Below are 17,127 nucleotides of genomic sequence, written 5' to 3'. Positions count from 1 at the left end.
TAAGGAGAAATTTCAGCTATTATGTAGGCCCATGATAATTCTAAGCTGACTGACACAAATATGGGACACATGACATTTCCTGTACACATCAAGTTTGTCAGGCTGCCTTTCTAATTTGGAACAAAGTTTTGGTGTCACATGGCTCCCCATGAGAAAGGCATTTCTGCTTTGATGTCTTCCAGATTCTAAGAACTGATGCTAAGCTGATCCTGCTAATTTATCAAAGTCCTGTGTGATAAAAAGGATTTAGAGGGCAATAGAGGGACTCAACAATTACCTTCATTCTTCAGGAGAAATCTAGACACTGATTGTGAATAATGTAAATAACGAAAAACTCAAGTGAGAGTTCACCCTTCTTCATACCCAGGGAAGTACCACTTCCAGTTGGCCAGACTCCTTCGGATAGAGCTATATAAAACTGAATATTTTAGAGAGTGTAATAAAACTCACAGTTATGTCTTTCCATATGAAATGCCATTTCTTTTCTGGTTCATTTCAGAGAAACAGCAACAGAGGGGAAGGGAGCATGGCAGCTGAACTCTGTAGTCAAAACACTTGAGCGAAGCCCTGACTGACCAGCCGTGTGGCTTTGGGAAAATCCCATCGCCTTTCTGGGCTTTACCTCTTTTGACTTCTTTGATTGAAAAATAGATGAGGATTGAGTCAGGGAAACAGAAACCATGCCAGGTGTTCCAAACAGAGGGGATATAAAACAGGGAATTGGTTACACAGGCATGGAAAACTGGAAGAACAGAAAAGGGAAGGAGAATTAACCCAGAGATTAATGACTGCAGGAAGTGGCTTCTATTACTAGCGCAGGGGGGGATGAAAGGGACCTGTGAGCATGGAGGAGGGGCTGATGCCTCAGGAGCTGCACCTGGGAAGGAAATAGCCCCTTCCAGATACTCCAGCAGGAAGTTCCACACCACTCCGGCAGCCACTTCCACACCACTAAGGAATGAAAGAAAGAAAAAGGAAAAACCACAGCTTCTTCTTTCCTCCCACCTTCTGATCTCCCACCAGTGCCTGCTATTGGCTGAATCCAGTAACAAGTTAACCAGCAAAGGAGCCAGGGAACCTTAGTTTATAAACTCCCAGCCTTCACATTATAAGAGGGAACATAAGAAGAATGAACATGAGGCCAAGAGACAATAGTAAAGAAGCAGTTTATGAGTTTATAATGTCAGACTATAATTAAATGACAGAAGTTAAAGTTAGTAGTTGGTTAGAGCTATTTAGTTTTTCCTGTTTGTCTTAAGGTAATGCTGTTTTAGTACATGGATGGGTGGATGGATGGATGGATGGATGGATGGATGGATGGATGGATGGATTGGGTTCTGACCTAAACAATTTTGGAATAACTTTAAAGATTTTTAATCTTTTTTAAAAAAGTTGGTATTTAGTTCACGATTTAGGGGAAACTACAAGATGTACGTTCTGCAAACCCTTGTAACAGGAGAAATAATAGTGAAAATGTGAGTTTATTGCAGGTTCCTTCCTAAAATATCCCAGGAATTCATTTCAGGGAGTGTCAGATCATGCCTCTTGATCATGGGGACTCAAGTTAAGTCTTTGTTTAACCTACCTGGTTTTCTTTTTGTAAATCAATCAAAAAGTACCAACGTGGACTGACCATGTATTTCAGTTGAAGATACCCATGATCCTGCCAGTCCCCACTGACCTTCACTGCTGATCCCAGTGGCATTCCGGCTAGCCTTTCGAGTTTAACTCAAATGGAGTTCCACTGTTTGACCTCTATCCTAGGATGTTACCACCTCCATTGCAGTCAGGGAGCCCATTTTAACGGCAAGGGATAGGGTGTGTGCGTGCGCGCGCGCACGCGCGCGCGTGTGTGTGTGTGTGTGTGTGTGTGTGTGTGTGTGAATTCATGAGCATATGACATACGCAACTGAACAGGGACTCGTACTCAGAAGGACCCTGTACTTGGTTTAATGTTCTGCTGTCATCATCTTGAAATTCCTAATAGCCAACCTGTGGTGGTGCAGTGGATAGAGCATCGACCTGGAACACTGAGGTCGCTAGTTAGAAACCCTGAGCTTGCTGGTCAAGGCACATATGAGAAGTAACTACTACAAGTTGATGCTTCTGCCCTCCCCCCTTCTCTTTCTTTCTCTCCTCTCTCTAAAATCAATAAATAAAATCTTTTAATAAAATAAAATAAGAAATTCTTAATAGTCTCTCAGCAAGAGGCCCACATTTTCACTTTGCACTAGCCAGGCAAATAATGTAGCCAGTCTTGGTGTTAGAGCAGAGGAGAGCAGTTGTGAGTAGAGGCCCAGGAGAGGCCTCACCGAGAAAGGGGCGTTTGAGGAAGAGCCCGAAGGAAATGAGGAAGCAAGCCATGCCTTTTTTTGACTTTTTCTGATGAACTTCAACTCAGCCATCAACACTCAGAGCAAAGGTCACCTCCTCTAGGAAGACTGACACTGATACCTTTAGTAGTTACTGCCCCGAGCTTGGTCCTCCCTCATACCCCGCAAATACCTGTAACACAACATTTGGATTACATTGTAGACATTTGTATTGAGAATCTGTCTCCCTGGCCACCCTCTTAGCTCCTTGGAGAGACGATTCTTCTTTGTAATAATAGGAATAGGAATAGTTGTTACTTAACTATTCTAGACCCTGTTCCAAAGGGGGTTTTTTTATGAAGAAATAATCATTTAATAATTTCCAAACTGTGCATTTTTCCATAATTTAACACTTCTGAAATGGAGTCTCACAATTATAGTATGAAGGAGGCATAAAGTAGATGACCTTGTCTAAGTATGCGAGAACTTGGTCATGATGTCAATATTGACCTCACTACAGTTAAATAATAAGTGTGGTTGGAACCACACACATTTTGTTTAATTACATTTTTTCTTTATTTTTTTAATTGAGACGATTAATTTTAACAGGGTGACATTGATTAATTAGTACATAGATTCAGATAAAACATCTCCAGGTCATTTTGACATTTCATTATGTTGCATACCCATCACCCAAAGTCAAATTGTCTTCCCTCACCTTCTATTTGGTTTTCTTTGTGCCCCTCCCCTCCCCCCAGCCCCTTCCTCTCCTCCCTTCCCCTCCTCCTGGTAACCACCACACTCTTGTCCATGTCCATGAGTCTCATTTTTGTGTACCACCTACATATGGAATCATACAGTTCTTAGTTTTTTCTGATTTACTTATTTCAGTATAATGTTATCAAAGTCTATCCATGTTGTTGTAAATGATCTGATGTCATCATTTCTTATGGCTGAGTAGTATGCCATAGTATATATGTACCACATCTTTATCCAGTCATCTGTTGAAGGGCTTTTTGGTTGTTTCCATGTCTTGGCCACTGTGAACAATGCTGCAATGAACATGGGCTGCATGAGTCTTTACGTACCAATGGTTTTGAGTTTGGGGTGTATATTCCCAGTAGAGGGATTGCTGAGTCATACGGTAGTTCTATTCTTAATTTTTTGAGGAACCACCATACTTTCTTCCATAATGGTTGTACTACTTTACATTCCCACCAACAGTGGATGAAGGTTCCTTTTTCTCCACAGCCTCTCCAACACTTATTACCAGTCTTATTGATAATGGCTAGTCTAACAGGTGTGAGGTGGTATCTCATTGTAGTTTTGATTTGCATTTCTCTAATAGCTAATGAAGATGAGCATCTTTTTATATATCTGTTGGCCATTTGTATTTCTTCCTAGGAGAAGTGTCTGTTCATGTCCTTTTCCCATTTTTTTATTGGATTGTTTGCTTGTTTGTTGTTGAGTTTTATGAGTTCTTTGTATATTTCTGGTATTAGACCCTTATCTGTGCTATTGTTTGAAAATATCATCTCCCATTTAGTTGGCTGTCTGTTTTTTTGGTTGTCAGTTTCTTTTGCTGTGCAAAAGCTTCTTAGTCTGATGTAGTCCCATTCATTTATTTTTGCCTTCACTTCCCTTGCCTTTGGAGTCAAATTCATAAAGTGCTCTTTATGGCCAAGGTCCGTGAGTTTAGTTTTAGGTCTTATATTTAGGTCTTTGATCCATTTTGAATTAATTTTAGTAATTCAAAATGGATCAAAGACCAAAGGTTTTACCAAAAGGCAGGCACTGTTGGTATTTGCAGCTGGAGAAACTTAAGCACAGAAAGGTTAAATTACCAGCCCAAGTTCCGCAGCTATTACAGAGTAGACCTGGGATTTGAATCTAAGAAAACTGGTTCCCCCAGACCTCACAAACTGCACAGTGAGTGCCTGATACATGGCTGATAAATTACTCAATGAGCAAATGAAAAGTGATAACCAAAAGATCAGATAGAGAATCTCAGGGAAGAGTTACAAACAGGAAAGGGCCTGTAGGTTGTAGCTGAAGACCCAGACTCAAGCCTGCACAGAGAGAAAACACACTTAATTTTATGCTTTGACACCCTATTTTAAGGTGACCAACTTTTTTACAATGAAAAGGACAAAAATAAATTGAAGAAAAAAATATTTTAAATAAAAGAAACATTTTATTTATTGCAACAGTAATACACTATAATATGATAAATGCATAATAAAAACATTTGTAATGTTTTATATTGTAATTATGCTTACATGCCTATTAATTTTTAATAATATTGTAAGAATAAAGTACTCAGTTAAATACAAATATGTCACATCACACGCAATGGATCGACTCTGCATCAATCGAATATGGACATTTACAGATTAGTTTTCCAATATCAGAAAGGAGGACATATAGGAGGATACTTTTCAAGGAAGGATGGAACTTACAAAAGGACTGACCTCCCTAAAGGAGGACGATTGGTCACCTTACCTATTTATCAGAACAGATGATGATTTTCTTTAGAAAAATCACCATATGAAATTACGCACTTCTGTGTATTAATCAATTTGATTGTTGATATAGTTCTTCTGTTACTTTAGGAAAGGAAACAAGATAGCTTTATCTTGCTCTGTCTTTAACCAGAAGTGTTAAAACGACTAGAGAGCTTTGTTGAAATAGTGAAATTAATTTAACATGTACTTCCTGAGTGTAGAATGCTTGTATAGCACGCTGCTTTGGGGAGAAAAGTATGATGACTTGGATTTAAGTTATGAAAATTCAGATTAGAAGTGATGGCTCAGTGCTAATTCAATCTTCACCCTACAGAAAGGTGAGACTTACAAGTGCCCAAGCCTAAGCTCTGTCCAGCAGTGGGGGGGAGGGGCTCCTGCGAGCGAGCACCCCAACTTGCCAGCAGCACCCGGACGTGCTCTCTGCCAGTTAAGTTTCATGCAGTGTGGGGGGTGGGAAGGAAGGTAAGTTGTCACTAGTGTTGTTTTCTTTATTTGACAACTGCCTTGCTGTGCAAAAAGTCAACCCAGAGGGCTGGTCAGTGGCTGCAGCGTTTTTAAAAGCCCATGGGCATAGCTTCACTCCCTTCCCCTTCCTGGCCCCTGCAGGGCAGAATAGGTCCAGCTGCATCGGGGAAGTGTACGTGGTGCCGCTGAGGGTAAGTTTCCACGTTCTATAAGGATGTAATTAAGGAACCTTGAGAAGTGTGCCTCCCCTTCCCTAGAGAGCAGTCACTGATCTCCTGACTTGTCCGATTAGCCTTCTGCAGATGGCTCAGTGCTACAGCTGTGAGTATGCACTGCCAGGACCAACTGAGAGACCTTAATCACATGGCTTAAGAAGGAAATGCTCTTCCAAGTCCCATAAAAAAACCCAAACCCCCTTCTCAATATACGCCTGAGGCCATCAGCCCGATCCCTGTAATAGTGCAGAAAGATAAAACTTAGAAGTTTTATACGCTCTGTCCAGCAGCAAACGGAGCACCTCCTGAGAGTGAGCGCCCAGCTCTGCCGACAGTGCCCAGAGCGCCCTTGCCAGTTAAGCTTTCATCAGTTCATCTTCCTTTCGTCAGCAGCATAGAGATAATACATCAGAACCCAAAGGAATATAGGACTAGGGTCATAATTTCAGTGGATCAGATTTTCAACACCTTGCCAGCACGTGGACTCACACCATCATGTATGAGTTTGGTACTCTGACCTAATTTCCTTCAGGCCTGAAACCTGAAAGTCGGTGCCACTTGCCTTCTGTGTGCCAACTCCTACATGAGGTCACTGCCTCATTGGGAGCAACCAAGGGCAGAGGGGATGTCACTCCTGACCTCTCCCAGGTCTTAGCCCCACAGGGCACACTTCTTTCTGTCCCCACTGTATGAATGTCAGAGTACATTATGGAACGAAGTAGTTATGTGCTTAAACATGATGAAAAAATACTCTTCAAAAACAATCCATCCAGCCTAACCAGGTGGTGGTGCAGCGGATACAGCATTGGCCTAGGACACAGAGAACCCAGGTTTAAAACCCTGAGGTCACTGGCTTGGCATGGGGTCACTGATTTGAGTGTGGGATCATAGACATGACCCCATGGTCGCTGGCTTGAGCCCAAAGGTCACTGGCTTGATGCCCGAGGTCACTGGCTTGAGCAAGGTGTCAATGGCTAGGCTGAAGCCCTCCAGATCAAGGCACATATGAGAAAGCAATCAATGAACAACCAAGATTACGCTGCAATGAAGAATTGATGCTTCTCATCTCTCTCCCTTCCTATCTGTCCCTCTCTCTGTCTCTCTCTCTGTCCCTTTCTCACTGAAAATAAGAAATCAACATGATAGCTGCTTTTAATTGATTTGTACACATGATTTGTAGACCTGCCTCCCCTGTGTAGTCAGCAGTGCTTGCAAGAACCTAGAGGAGGCATGGCTTTGCACAGAGGGTCAGAAAGCCCGCCCCAAACACCAGCAAGTTTAATCTACTTCCATTAGAACAAAACAATTGGCCGTAGGCAGTGTATTTCCAATTGTCTGAGTTAGTCTGTGTATGCGCATGCACATGTACACACAAGCTGTGCATAAGTAGCACATTTCCAGTCTGTGTAAAATACACTGGATGAACAGCTTGTGCCGGTAGTCTCAGCCCCTGAAGATATACCAGGAAAGAAGACAAGCTGCATGGCAAAGCCACTACTGATAATTAGGGAAGGACTAGCCCACGTCCTGGACACAGCAGCTTCAACCATTCAAGTGACAGCCATTTTATTTAGCTCCGTAGCTCCCCTTCTTCATGGGCCAGGAGTTAATTTCTCGGATTGTCATTCTTTTTGGCATCATTGTAAGTTCAGGTCTGACGTGATGACTGAAGAGTCCCAACAAGAAACCATGATGAATGAGCAAAATAGGAGTTGCTTTTAAGGTCTCTTTTTAACTTAAGTGAGAAAATAACTTTTGAAACCCTACCGTCTTTCAGTTTTTAACAGGGCCGTATTGCCAGTTGTGTGATCAGTGAGAAAACTGTAATGCTTTCTTTGGCGAGAGGGAGCTGCAAGAAGTGTCACAGCACTCCTGATGTAGAATGGCTCTCAGCAGGACTGATTGGGAGGGAAATTAATAGGCGTCCCATTGTTCCTGTGCATTTTTGCCAGGATATTTCATTAGTGTAAACACTAAACCCGTTGTCATCTTGTTTAGCCACTTGACCCTGGTGATTTTCAGTTCTGTGTGCCCTGGATGAAATCGAGCAGTGGCATGCACGAGACAGGCACTAATTATTGGAAGCAGAAGCCTTGCTGACCCAGTACAGATTAACTGCTTCTTTGCAGTCTTTGTTCTGGGACATTAGCACTGTCTGGTTATCTTGCTTCAGTTGAGGGATCTGGGACAATAGCTGTGCTGATGGTAACTTCATGGCAATTTCCCTGTTTGTTTTGCAGGTCACGGCCAGGGGCTTTGGGCCGCTGTTACAGTTTGCTTACACCGCCAAGCTGTTACTCAGCAGAGAAAACATCCGCGAGGTCATCCGCTGCGCGGAGTTCCTGCGCATGCACAACCTGGAGGACTCCTGCTTCAGCTTTCTGCAGACGCAGCTCCTGAACAGCGAGGATGGCCTGTTCGTGTGCCGGAAGGACACGGCGTGCCCGCGCCCCCATGAAGACCGGGAGAACTCCGCGGGAGAGGAGGAGGAAGAGGAGGAGGAAACCATGGATTCAGAGACGGCCAAGATGGCTTGCCCCAGGGACCAGACGCTTCCACACCCCATCAGCTTCGAGGCCACTGCCATCCCAGTAGCGCAGAAGGAAGAAGCTTTGCTGCCCGAGTCTGACGGGCCAGCGGACACCAAGGAGAGCTCCGAAAAGGACGCGTTAACACAGTACCCCCGATACAAGAAATACCAGCTTGCATGTACCAAGAACGTCTACAATGCATCATCACACAGTACCTCAGGTTTTGCAAGCACATTCAGCGAAGATAACTCTGGCAACAGCCTCAAACCGGGGCTGGCCATGGGGCAGATTAAAAGCGAGCCGCCCAGTGAAGAGAACGAGGAAGACAGCATCACGCTTTGCCTGTCCGGAGAAGAGCCTGACGTCAAGGACAGAGCTGGGGATGTGGAAATGGACCGGAAGCAGCCCAGCCCCGCGCCCGCCCCCGCCCCCCCTCCCGGGGCCGCCTGCCTGGAGAGATCCAGGGGCGGGTCCTCTCCCTCCTGCCTAAGGTCTCTATTCAGCATAACAAAAGGTGTGGAGTTGTCTGGCTTGCCCAGTACATCTCAGCAGCACTTTGCCAGGAGTTCCGAGTGCCCTTTCGACAAGGGCATCACTCAGGGTGACCTTAAAACTGACTACGCCCCTTTCCCGGGGAATTATGGACAGGCCCACATGGGCCGGAAGGATGCGTCCAGCTTCACCATGGGGTCGCCCCTCAAGGGCCCTGGGGTGGAGGCTCTCTGTAAACAGGAAGGAGAGCTGGACCGGAGAAGTGTGATCTTCTCCTCGAGCGCTTGTGACCAAGTGAGCACTTCAGTGCATTCGTATTCTGGGGTAAGCAGTTTGGACAAAGACCTCTCTGAGCCGGTGCCAAAGGGTCTGTGGGTGGGGGCTGGCCAGTCCCTCCCCAGCTCACAGGCCTACTCACACGGTGGGCTGATGGCTGACCACTTGCCAGGAAGGATGCGGCCCAACACTAGCTGCCCGGTGCCAATCAAGGTCTGCCCTCGCTCACCCCCCTTGGAGACCAGGACCAGGACTTCCAGCTCGTGCTCCTCCTATTCCTACGCAGAGGATGGGAGCGGGGGCTCGCCCTGCAGCCTCCCTCTCTGTGAGTTCTCCTCCTCACCCTGTTCCCAGGGAGCCAGATTCCTTGCCACAGAACATCAGGAACCAGGCCTGATGGGAGATGGAATGTACAACCAAGTCCGGCCCCAAATTAAATGTGAGCAGTCTTACGGAACCAACTCCAGTGATGAATCCGGATCATTCTCGGAAGCAGACAGTGAGTCGTGTCCTGTGCAGGACAGGGGCCAGGAGGTAGGGAACCCGCATAAGTTCAAGCATGTTGTCCACTCTCTCAGTCCTTTACCTGGACTTCCCCTGCCTCCCTCCCCACCACTCAGCCAGTGTTCTTACTTGCCAAGGTTAAAGGTTATGGTAAAGGGACTGCCTCCCCTATTCATGGAGGCAGGATGCCTCAAGGTGATTCCAGATTAACCACTTTTGTCCTAGAGAGCACTTGAAACTCAGATTTAATACTCCACTGGCAGAGGCTAGCTGCTTAGGGAGAAAAGTCCCTCTAAGGCCCGACACCATGCTCAGGTGCTTCGGACCTCCCTTGCGCCTCCCTTGCGCCTCCTCCCGTTGTCCTTCTCTCCCCGCTGCTTTGAACGGATGCTGCACTCGTCACCTTCGTCCTTGCTCTTCGCCCCTTCAGTGTGAAGGGAAATAGAGAAACACTTTCAAAATTGATTGAAACTAAATAGGTCCACACTAAACAGGTGCTTTTCCAGCATCCTTCCATTTTTCTTTATCAACAGAAAACCCTGAGGCCATCTGCATCCATGGAGATGCAGGTGGACAGATCATCATCCATTCGGGGCTCAGGGTCACTGCAGAAGCACCCTAATCAGTCACACATAACTGTATACCAGGGGTCCCCAAACTTTTTACACAGGGGGCCAGTTCACTGTCCCTCAGACCGTTGGAGGGCCAGACTATAAAAAAAACTATAAACAAATCCCTATGCACACTGCACATATCTTATTTTAAAGTAAAAAACAAAATGAGAACAAATACAATATTTAAAATAAAGAACAAGTAAATTTAAATCAACAAACTGACCAGTATTTCAATGGGAACTATGCTCCTCTCACCGACCACCAATGAAAGAGGTGCCCCTATGGGAAGTGTGGTGGGGGCCGGATACATGGCCTCAGGGGGCCGTATGCGGCCCGCGGGCCGTAGTTTGGGGACTTCTGCTGTATACTATACCATTTCCCAAGCTTCCCACAAATGGTGAGAAGTTATTTTGGGGAGTAGTGGGATGGGGTGCCAGTTTCTGTATACCCTGAAAGCAAAGCACTTTATAGATAAAACTCCTAGAGGCTCCATCCATGTCTCACCAGTGCTGGAAGAGGGAGCAGTAGCAACACCAGCCACATCGTCGGCAAGACTCACGTGGCTACGGAGAGAAAGAACAGATACCCCATCTGTTTCCCTTTCCCCATAACCTCAGAGGCCCCCGGAAAGATGTGAGGGGAGTCCGTGTCACAATCTGGTACCGCCTAACTGATTGACCAGGAACTAACCTAAGATGGCCACCAGTGTCTCAGACCTGCCTTGGCGCCTGGAGTGAGCGAATGCTGTGAGAAGTCCCTCCTCAGAGCTACTTATCTGAAAACTAAAGGAGGAAATGAAGTGTGGTCCCCAGCAAGCCAGTGCCCTCTGCACATGTCTGCACACCCTGGGTGTCAGCCTCTGGCAAAGCAGGCATGTTAACCCAGCCAGCAGCAGAAGTGCCACATGAGATGAGGTGGCTTTACACAGTGCCACGTGCGGTTTACTCAGTCTGTGCAAGATTGGCAAGAAACACATGAGGTTTTAGTTCAGGCATGTTTTGAAAATAAATTCCAAAGCTCTCTGTGCCTACTTCAGGAATGCCCTGTGCTCACTTCCTTATTTTGCCAGTTAGCCTGGTCCCTTTCTTCTTTTCTGCCTGGCTAAAATGGAAAAAGACAGGATTTAATTTAGTTAAAAGAAATTATAGGCCCTGGCCGGTTGGCTCAGTGGTAGAGTGTCGGCCTGGCGTGCGGAAGTCCCCGGTTCGATTCCCGGCCAGGGCACACAGGAGAAGCGCCCATCTGCTTCTCCACCCCTCCCCCTCTCCTTCCTCTCTGTCTCTCTCTTCCCCTCCCTCAGCCAAGGCTCCACTGGGGCAAAGATGGCCCAGGCGCTGGGAATGGCTCCTTGGCCTCTGCCCCAGGCGCTAGAGTGGCTCTGGTCGTGACAGAGCGATGCCCCGGAGGGGCAGAGCATCGCCCCCTGGTGGGCAGAGCGTAGCCCCTGGTGGGCGTGCCGGGTGGATCCCGGTGGGGCGCATGCGGGAGTCTGTCTGACTGTCTCTCCCCGTTTCCAGCTTCAGAAAAAAAAAGAAATTATAAAGGATATTTGAATGGGAACTGTTTCTACGCAAATATACCATATCCCCTCAGGTTTGGGACAGAGGCTTGTGCCAAGCCAGAGGCATGTCCGTGTCTCTCACTGGAGAGGATTGAAGTTTTGTGAAAACAGCAAAAGGTGCTCTCTCTTTCCTCACTCTTTTCTTTCCCTCCAGTCACAACTTTTGGGAGGTTGTCTTTCTTTTCCCCTGAAACTTGCCATCAGTGTCCCTACTGCAGAAGCCGAGTCACTGTGACTGGTTCACTGGCATAAGGATGTATCTTGCCAAGGATTGATACCATGAAAAAGAAAATGCCTCCAAATCAATCTATAAAATAGTCATGAATAGGACTAGTCTCCTCCTGAAAAATACCACTACTTTTAAAAATACTTTATTTTTAATTGTGGACTTTTCGAATATCTAAACAATGAAAGAGGTGACATTTACCAAAGCTTTGTGCCATTTCAGAAATCACCCTTTGCCGCTCTTGGTAGGATTGATATGGGAAAGCTGAGGTTTTTCCCAGTTTGACATTTTAGATTTCTTGGAGTAAAGGAGATTTGATTTTCTAAGAACAGTCTCAGGGACTCAGCATAACTGCTTCTCTTTGAGTTCATAACTTACTGACAGGAGTTACTTTGACCTTGATAGAAGTGTGGTCCCTAGTAATAACGTTGAAGGTAAATCCTTTACAACATGTCAGTCATAACTCATTTTCCTGAAGAATCCAACATGTACTGGGCTGCTTCTGCCTCAGTCTGCTCTTGTATAAGGCCCTGGTAACTTCTCTTCTAAGTGAACCCCAAGAAGACATCAAAGTCAGAAACTAAAAAGAGTTCTCACCTCCAGCCAGCCAGCTGTCCAGTACTGCAGACCAACCTCAGTGAGGACCCGAACTGTTGGCAGACCTTATATTAAGGCTTTGAAGAAAGTTTAAATTAGCACAGTATTGTCCTTTATCCACAATCAGCTTTTTTTTTTATTACTTGCTTTTTTAAAAAATAACCAAACAGTGTGCCCAGTTCCTAACATACCAAATGTAACAAGCTCTCTCTGTGCCTGCAACAGTGTGCAAACACATAATTACATCTCTAGAGGTTTGAGTTTTATTTTAATGGCATTTACTGTATAATTACTCAGCAGCTTGCTTTTTTACATAGCTATCTACTGTGTACATGTTTCTGTATCTTATCACATAGGGCTTCTTTAATATCTGTGAGTTCCATAAATCACAATTTATTCTCAGCTATCATCTCTCATAGCCATTCCGGTTGTTTCCCATTTTTTTCCTCTTATAAACATCACTGCAATAAACATTTCTGTGACTGTATTTAGTAGTGGTGCTTTTATTTTTGTGGGTTAAAATTCCCTAAGTAAGTTAAAGGTTATGCTCATTTATTGAATACTGCCTAACTACTCTACCAAAAGGTTATAGCATTCACATAACCTTCAGCAGCTTCCTCTGTTCTTGCCAGTACTAGTTGTTGTCAGTCTTAATTTTTGCCAATTTTGATGGGCAAAAAAAAATCCTGACTACTGACGAGGTTGACATCTTTGTCCATTTTTCTTTTGTGTTGCCTTTAAATCAATTTGTAGATTGCTTAATCCTTAATAGGGGAATATTAAACCTTTTGGACAAATGTTTTTTATATTTTTTCCAATCATTTTTATTTATGGCATCTTTTTCTATATAGAAAATTTTAAGTTCTATGTAATTGTTATCCATCCTTTTCTTTATTACTTAAAAAGTCAGTTTGGAGCCTGACCAGGTGATGGCGCGTTGGATAGAGCATCAGACTGGGACACGGAGGACCCAGGTTTGAAACGCCGAGGTCACCAACTTGAGCACAGGCTCATCCAGCTTGAGCACAGGCTCAGCAGCTTGAGCAAGGGGTTCCTGACTTGAGTGTGGGATCATAGACATGACCCCATTGTCACTGGCTTGAACCCAAAGGTCGCTGGCTTGAAGCTCAAGGTCGCTAGCTTGAGCAAGGGGTCACTCACTCTGCTGGAGCCCCACAGTCAAGGCACATATGAGAAAGCAGTCAATGAACAACTAAAGTGCCACAACGAAGAATTGATGCTTCTCATCTCTCTCCCTTCCTGTCTGTCCCTATCTGTCCCTCTCTGTCTCTATCAAAAAAAAAAAAAAAAAATGTCAGGCCCTGGCCAGTTAGCTCAGTGGCAGAGCATCAGCCTGGCGTGTGGGAGTCCAGGCTTTGATTCCCGGCCAGGGCACACAGGAGAGGCGCCCATGTGCTTCTCCACTCCTCCCCCTCTCCTTCCTCTCTGTCTCTCTCTTCCCCTCCTGCAGCCAAGACTCCATTGGAGCCAAGTTTGCCCGGGCGCTGAGGATGGCTCTGTGGCCTCTGCCTCCCCCTGGTGGGCGTGCCAGATGGATCCCGGTCGGGCGCATGCGGGAGTCTGTCTGACTGCCTCCCCATTTCCAACTTCAGAAAAATACAAAAAAAAAAAAAGTCAGTTTGGAAAATTTTTTTTGTCCAATGATGAAAAACTGAATAAGTCATTAGGAAGTGAAAGAAATAACAAAACAACATGCAAACAAGGTCTTAGTTTGCTTCAGAATGGGAGGCGTAGCTGGGAGAAGTAGTGTAAGGGAAGTTTGTTTCATTTCTGTGTATTTCTGTGATGTTTGAAATTTAGTGCATGTATCTCACACAGGCTCATTTTTTAAATTGAGATATAATTCACATACCATAAAATTCACCATTAATATGAACAATCAAGGGTTTTTAATAATTCACAAAATTCTCTGATCATCACCACTGATTCCCCAGGCGTTTTTCTCACCGCTGAGGGAAACACTGTCCCCGTTAGCAGTCTCTCCGTTGCCCCTGCACAGCTCCAGGGACCACTCCTCTGCTTTCTGTCTACAGATTTGCCTATTCTGGACATTCCATATCAGTGAAATCTTAACGTGTCTGGCCTTTTGTGCCTGGCTTCTTCCACTGAGCATAATGTTTTCAAGGTTTACTCTTGTCATTGATGTACCCTGTATAATCAGGCATTATATCAGTGCTTCATTTCTTTTTATCACTGAATAATATTCCACTGGGTGGATATACCACACTTGGGTGACCCATTCATCGGTTTAGGGACATTTGGGTTGTTTACACTTTCTATTATCAATAATGCAGCTGTGAACACTTGTGTACAAGTTTTTGGCAGACGGTTTTTTATTTCTCTTCATTATATACCTAAGAAGGGAATTGCTGAATCATCTGACAATTCTGTTTTTATCAGACTGTTTTCCAAGTTAACTGCACCACTTTATATTCCCACCCACAGTGTATGAGGGATTTAGTTGCTCCACATCTTTGCCAACATTTGTTATTATTCATCTTTTTTTATTATAGTCATTCTAATGGGTGTGAAATAGTATCTTGTTTCAGTTTACAGGTTCATTTTTCAAATTTGAAAATTATAGAAAAGCACAAGAATTTCCCAAGTAGTAAGCTTCTTAGTGAAAGTTTTGTACCACAAGCACTTCTAATTCATTGTGAATTTTAGTTAAGTACTAGGAAGACAGCCAAAAGTATTGATGAGTTGAACTTACTTCATTAATTTATTAACCTGTTTCATGTCAAGAGGGATAAAAGGATGTTTGAGTGAGTGTGTGTAGCAACGTGTGTTTGTGTAGCACCCGGGGGCAAGGAGAAATTAAGGTCCAACGCTAACACTGAAGCAAAATAGCCCAGAAGACTTGTGTCTGGCTCTCACTAACTCTCCCACCCAAATGCTGACTTCCAGACATCGGTTGTAAATAAAATTTTTATACTTACTTTTGTGGGTTGTTGAATCAGGCATCTTTTTTTTTTTATTAAGTGAGAGGTAGAGAGGCAGAGACAGATTCCTGCATGCACCCTGACCAGGACCCACCCAGCAGGCCCCCTACCAGGCGATGCTTTGCCCATCTAGGGCCACTGCTCCATTGCTTGGCAACCAAGCTATTTTATCACCTGAGGCAAGGCTGTGGAGCCATCTTCAGCACCTGGGGCCAACTTTGCTCCAGCTCTGGCTGCAAGAGGGGAGTGAGAGCGATAGAGGGAGAGGAGGGGGGAGAAGCAGACAGTCACTTCTCCTATGTGCCCTGACTGGGAATCGAACCTGGGACTTCCACACACCTAGCTGATGCTCTACTACTGAGCCAACAAGCCAGGACCCAGGCATCTTTTTTTAAATGTCTGTACTTGGTCTACTTAATAAAAAGAAGACTTCTTGCTGGGAGCACAGAAGTCAGCCATATTTCGATAAAACGGTGTTTTGTTTTGTTTTTTCATTTTTCCGAAGCTGGAAATGGGGAGGCAGTCAGACAGACTCCCACATGCACCTGACCGTGATCCACCCGGCATGCCCACCATGGGGCGATGTTCTGCCCCTCTGGGGCGTCGCCATGTCGCGACCAGAGCCACTCTAGCGCCTGAGGCAGAGGCCACAGAGCCATCATCAGCGCCTGGGCTATCTTTGCTCCAATGGAGCCTTGGCTGCAGGAGGGGAAGAGAGAAACAGAGAGGAAGGAGAGGGGGAGGGGTGGAGAAACAGATGGGCGCTTCTCCTGTGTGCCCTGGCCAGGAATCAAACCTGGGACTCCTGCACGCCAGGCCGACGCTCTACCACTGAGCCAACCGGCCAGGGCCGATAAAACAGTCTTTTTGTAATGTCTAGAAAAATGTTCTTATAGCATCTGGAATTTCAAAGCATATTATACGTCTAGAAAGAGAAACCATGTGACAAAGATAGAGCTAATAAATAGAAGTAATATTAGTAATAATATTTCATATCTTTAAGGCAATTCTGACTTTTCAAAGCACTTTCTCCATAGTATCCAATTTTAGTCTTCACAGCAATCCTGTTAGATAAGCAGGGCAGGTATTCTCTGATTCACGGACCCTCAAAGAACTTCAGGACAGAGAGAAAAAAGACTTGCCTGAGATCAACACAGCTAATTAATTGTAGTGTCACAACTCAATCCCAGGTGTCTGCATTTATTCCGGAAACTGGACCACGAGACTTGAGGGTAAAAGGACGATTGTGCAGGAACCACTTCTTAATCTGGGAGGGGAGATGTTGTCAGTGGCATCTGCCCAGCACTGAGCTGACTGTCCCCGTATCAGCAGCAGTGGAATCCTCAGCCCAGTGGGCTTCTTGCTTCCTCCCCCACCCCAACAACTCCCAGCGCTCTGAGGCTCTTGTAAGAGAACAGGTGTTAGAGGCTTTGGAGAGCTGGCTACACCATCTGGGCCTGAGGATACGGTTGGTAGGATGGACTCCCCTGGCTTCTACTCAACATCTGGTACTGAAATCAAGAAAGGAGAGAGCAAAGATTCACACCACAGCTTCCACTGGGATTTCTGGAGGAAAATAGATGCTTTTTTCAGCTTTTTCTACAAAAAAAAAGCTTTTTTGTCTCTGTCCTGCTTCTCCAATAGCCCCCAGCCAGCCAGCCGGAGACACCAGGCAAGTGAGATGGGTTAAGAGACATGATGAGGTGATTACAACCTGTCTGATTAAAACCTTGTAAAATATTCAGAGGAAACAAAAGTCACAGGGAAGTGCACCAGAGTAAGCCATCGTTTGGAGGTGGGAATTGTTTTCCCCTCTTTTGTCTCATATTTGAATTTCCTGCAACAA

At 45.2% G+C, this 17,127-nt stretch overlaps 1 protein-coding gene across 5 annotated transcripts in view; it reads left to right on the top strand.

Moving 5' to 3' along the window:
* The window catches only part of BACH2 (BTB domain and CNC homolog 2), a 369,568-nt gene that overhangs the window by 325,084 nt on the left and 27,357 nt on the right, over positions 1-17,127 (top strand). For all 5 annotated transcript variants that reach the window (XM_066254282.1, XM_066254283.1, XM_066254284.1 and 2 more), the window contains one exon: positions 7,758-9,350. In XM_066254282.1, the coding sequence (XP_066110379.1) occupies positions 7,758-9,350 (1,593 nt within the window). The remainder of the gene's footprint in view (positions 1-7,757; positions 9,351-17,127) is intronic.

The sequence above is a fragment of the Saccopteryx bilineata genome, chromosome 1 (genome assembly GCF_036850765.1).
Source record: "Saccopteryx bilineata isolate mSacBil1 chromosome 1, mSacBil1_pri_phased_curated, whole genome shotgun sequence".
Taxonomy (NCBI): domain Eukaryota; kingdom Metazoa; phylum Chordata; class Mammalia; order Chiroptera; family Emballonuridae; genus Saccopteryx; species Saccopteryx bilineata.
Note: the sequence above shows the minus strand (reverse complement) of the source record. Positions and strands in the feature narration are given on the sequence as shown.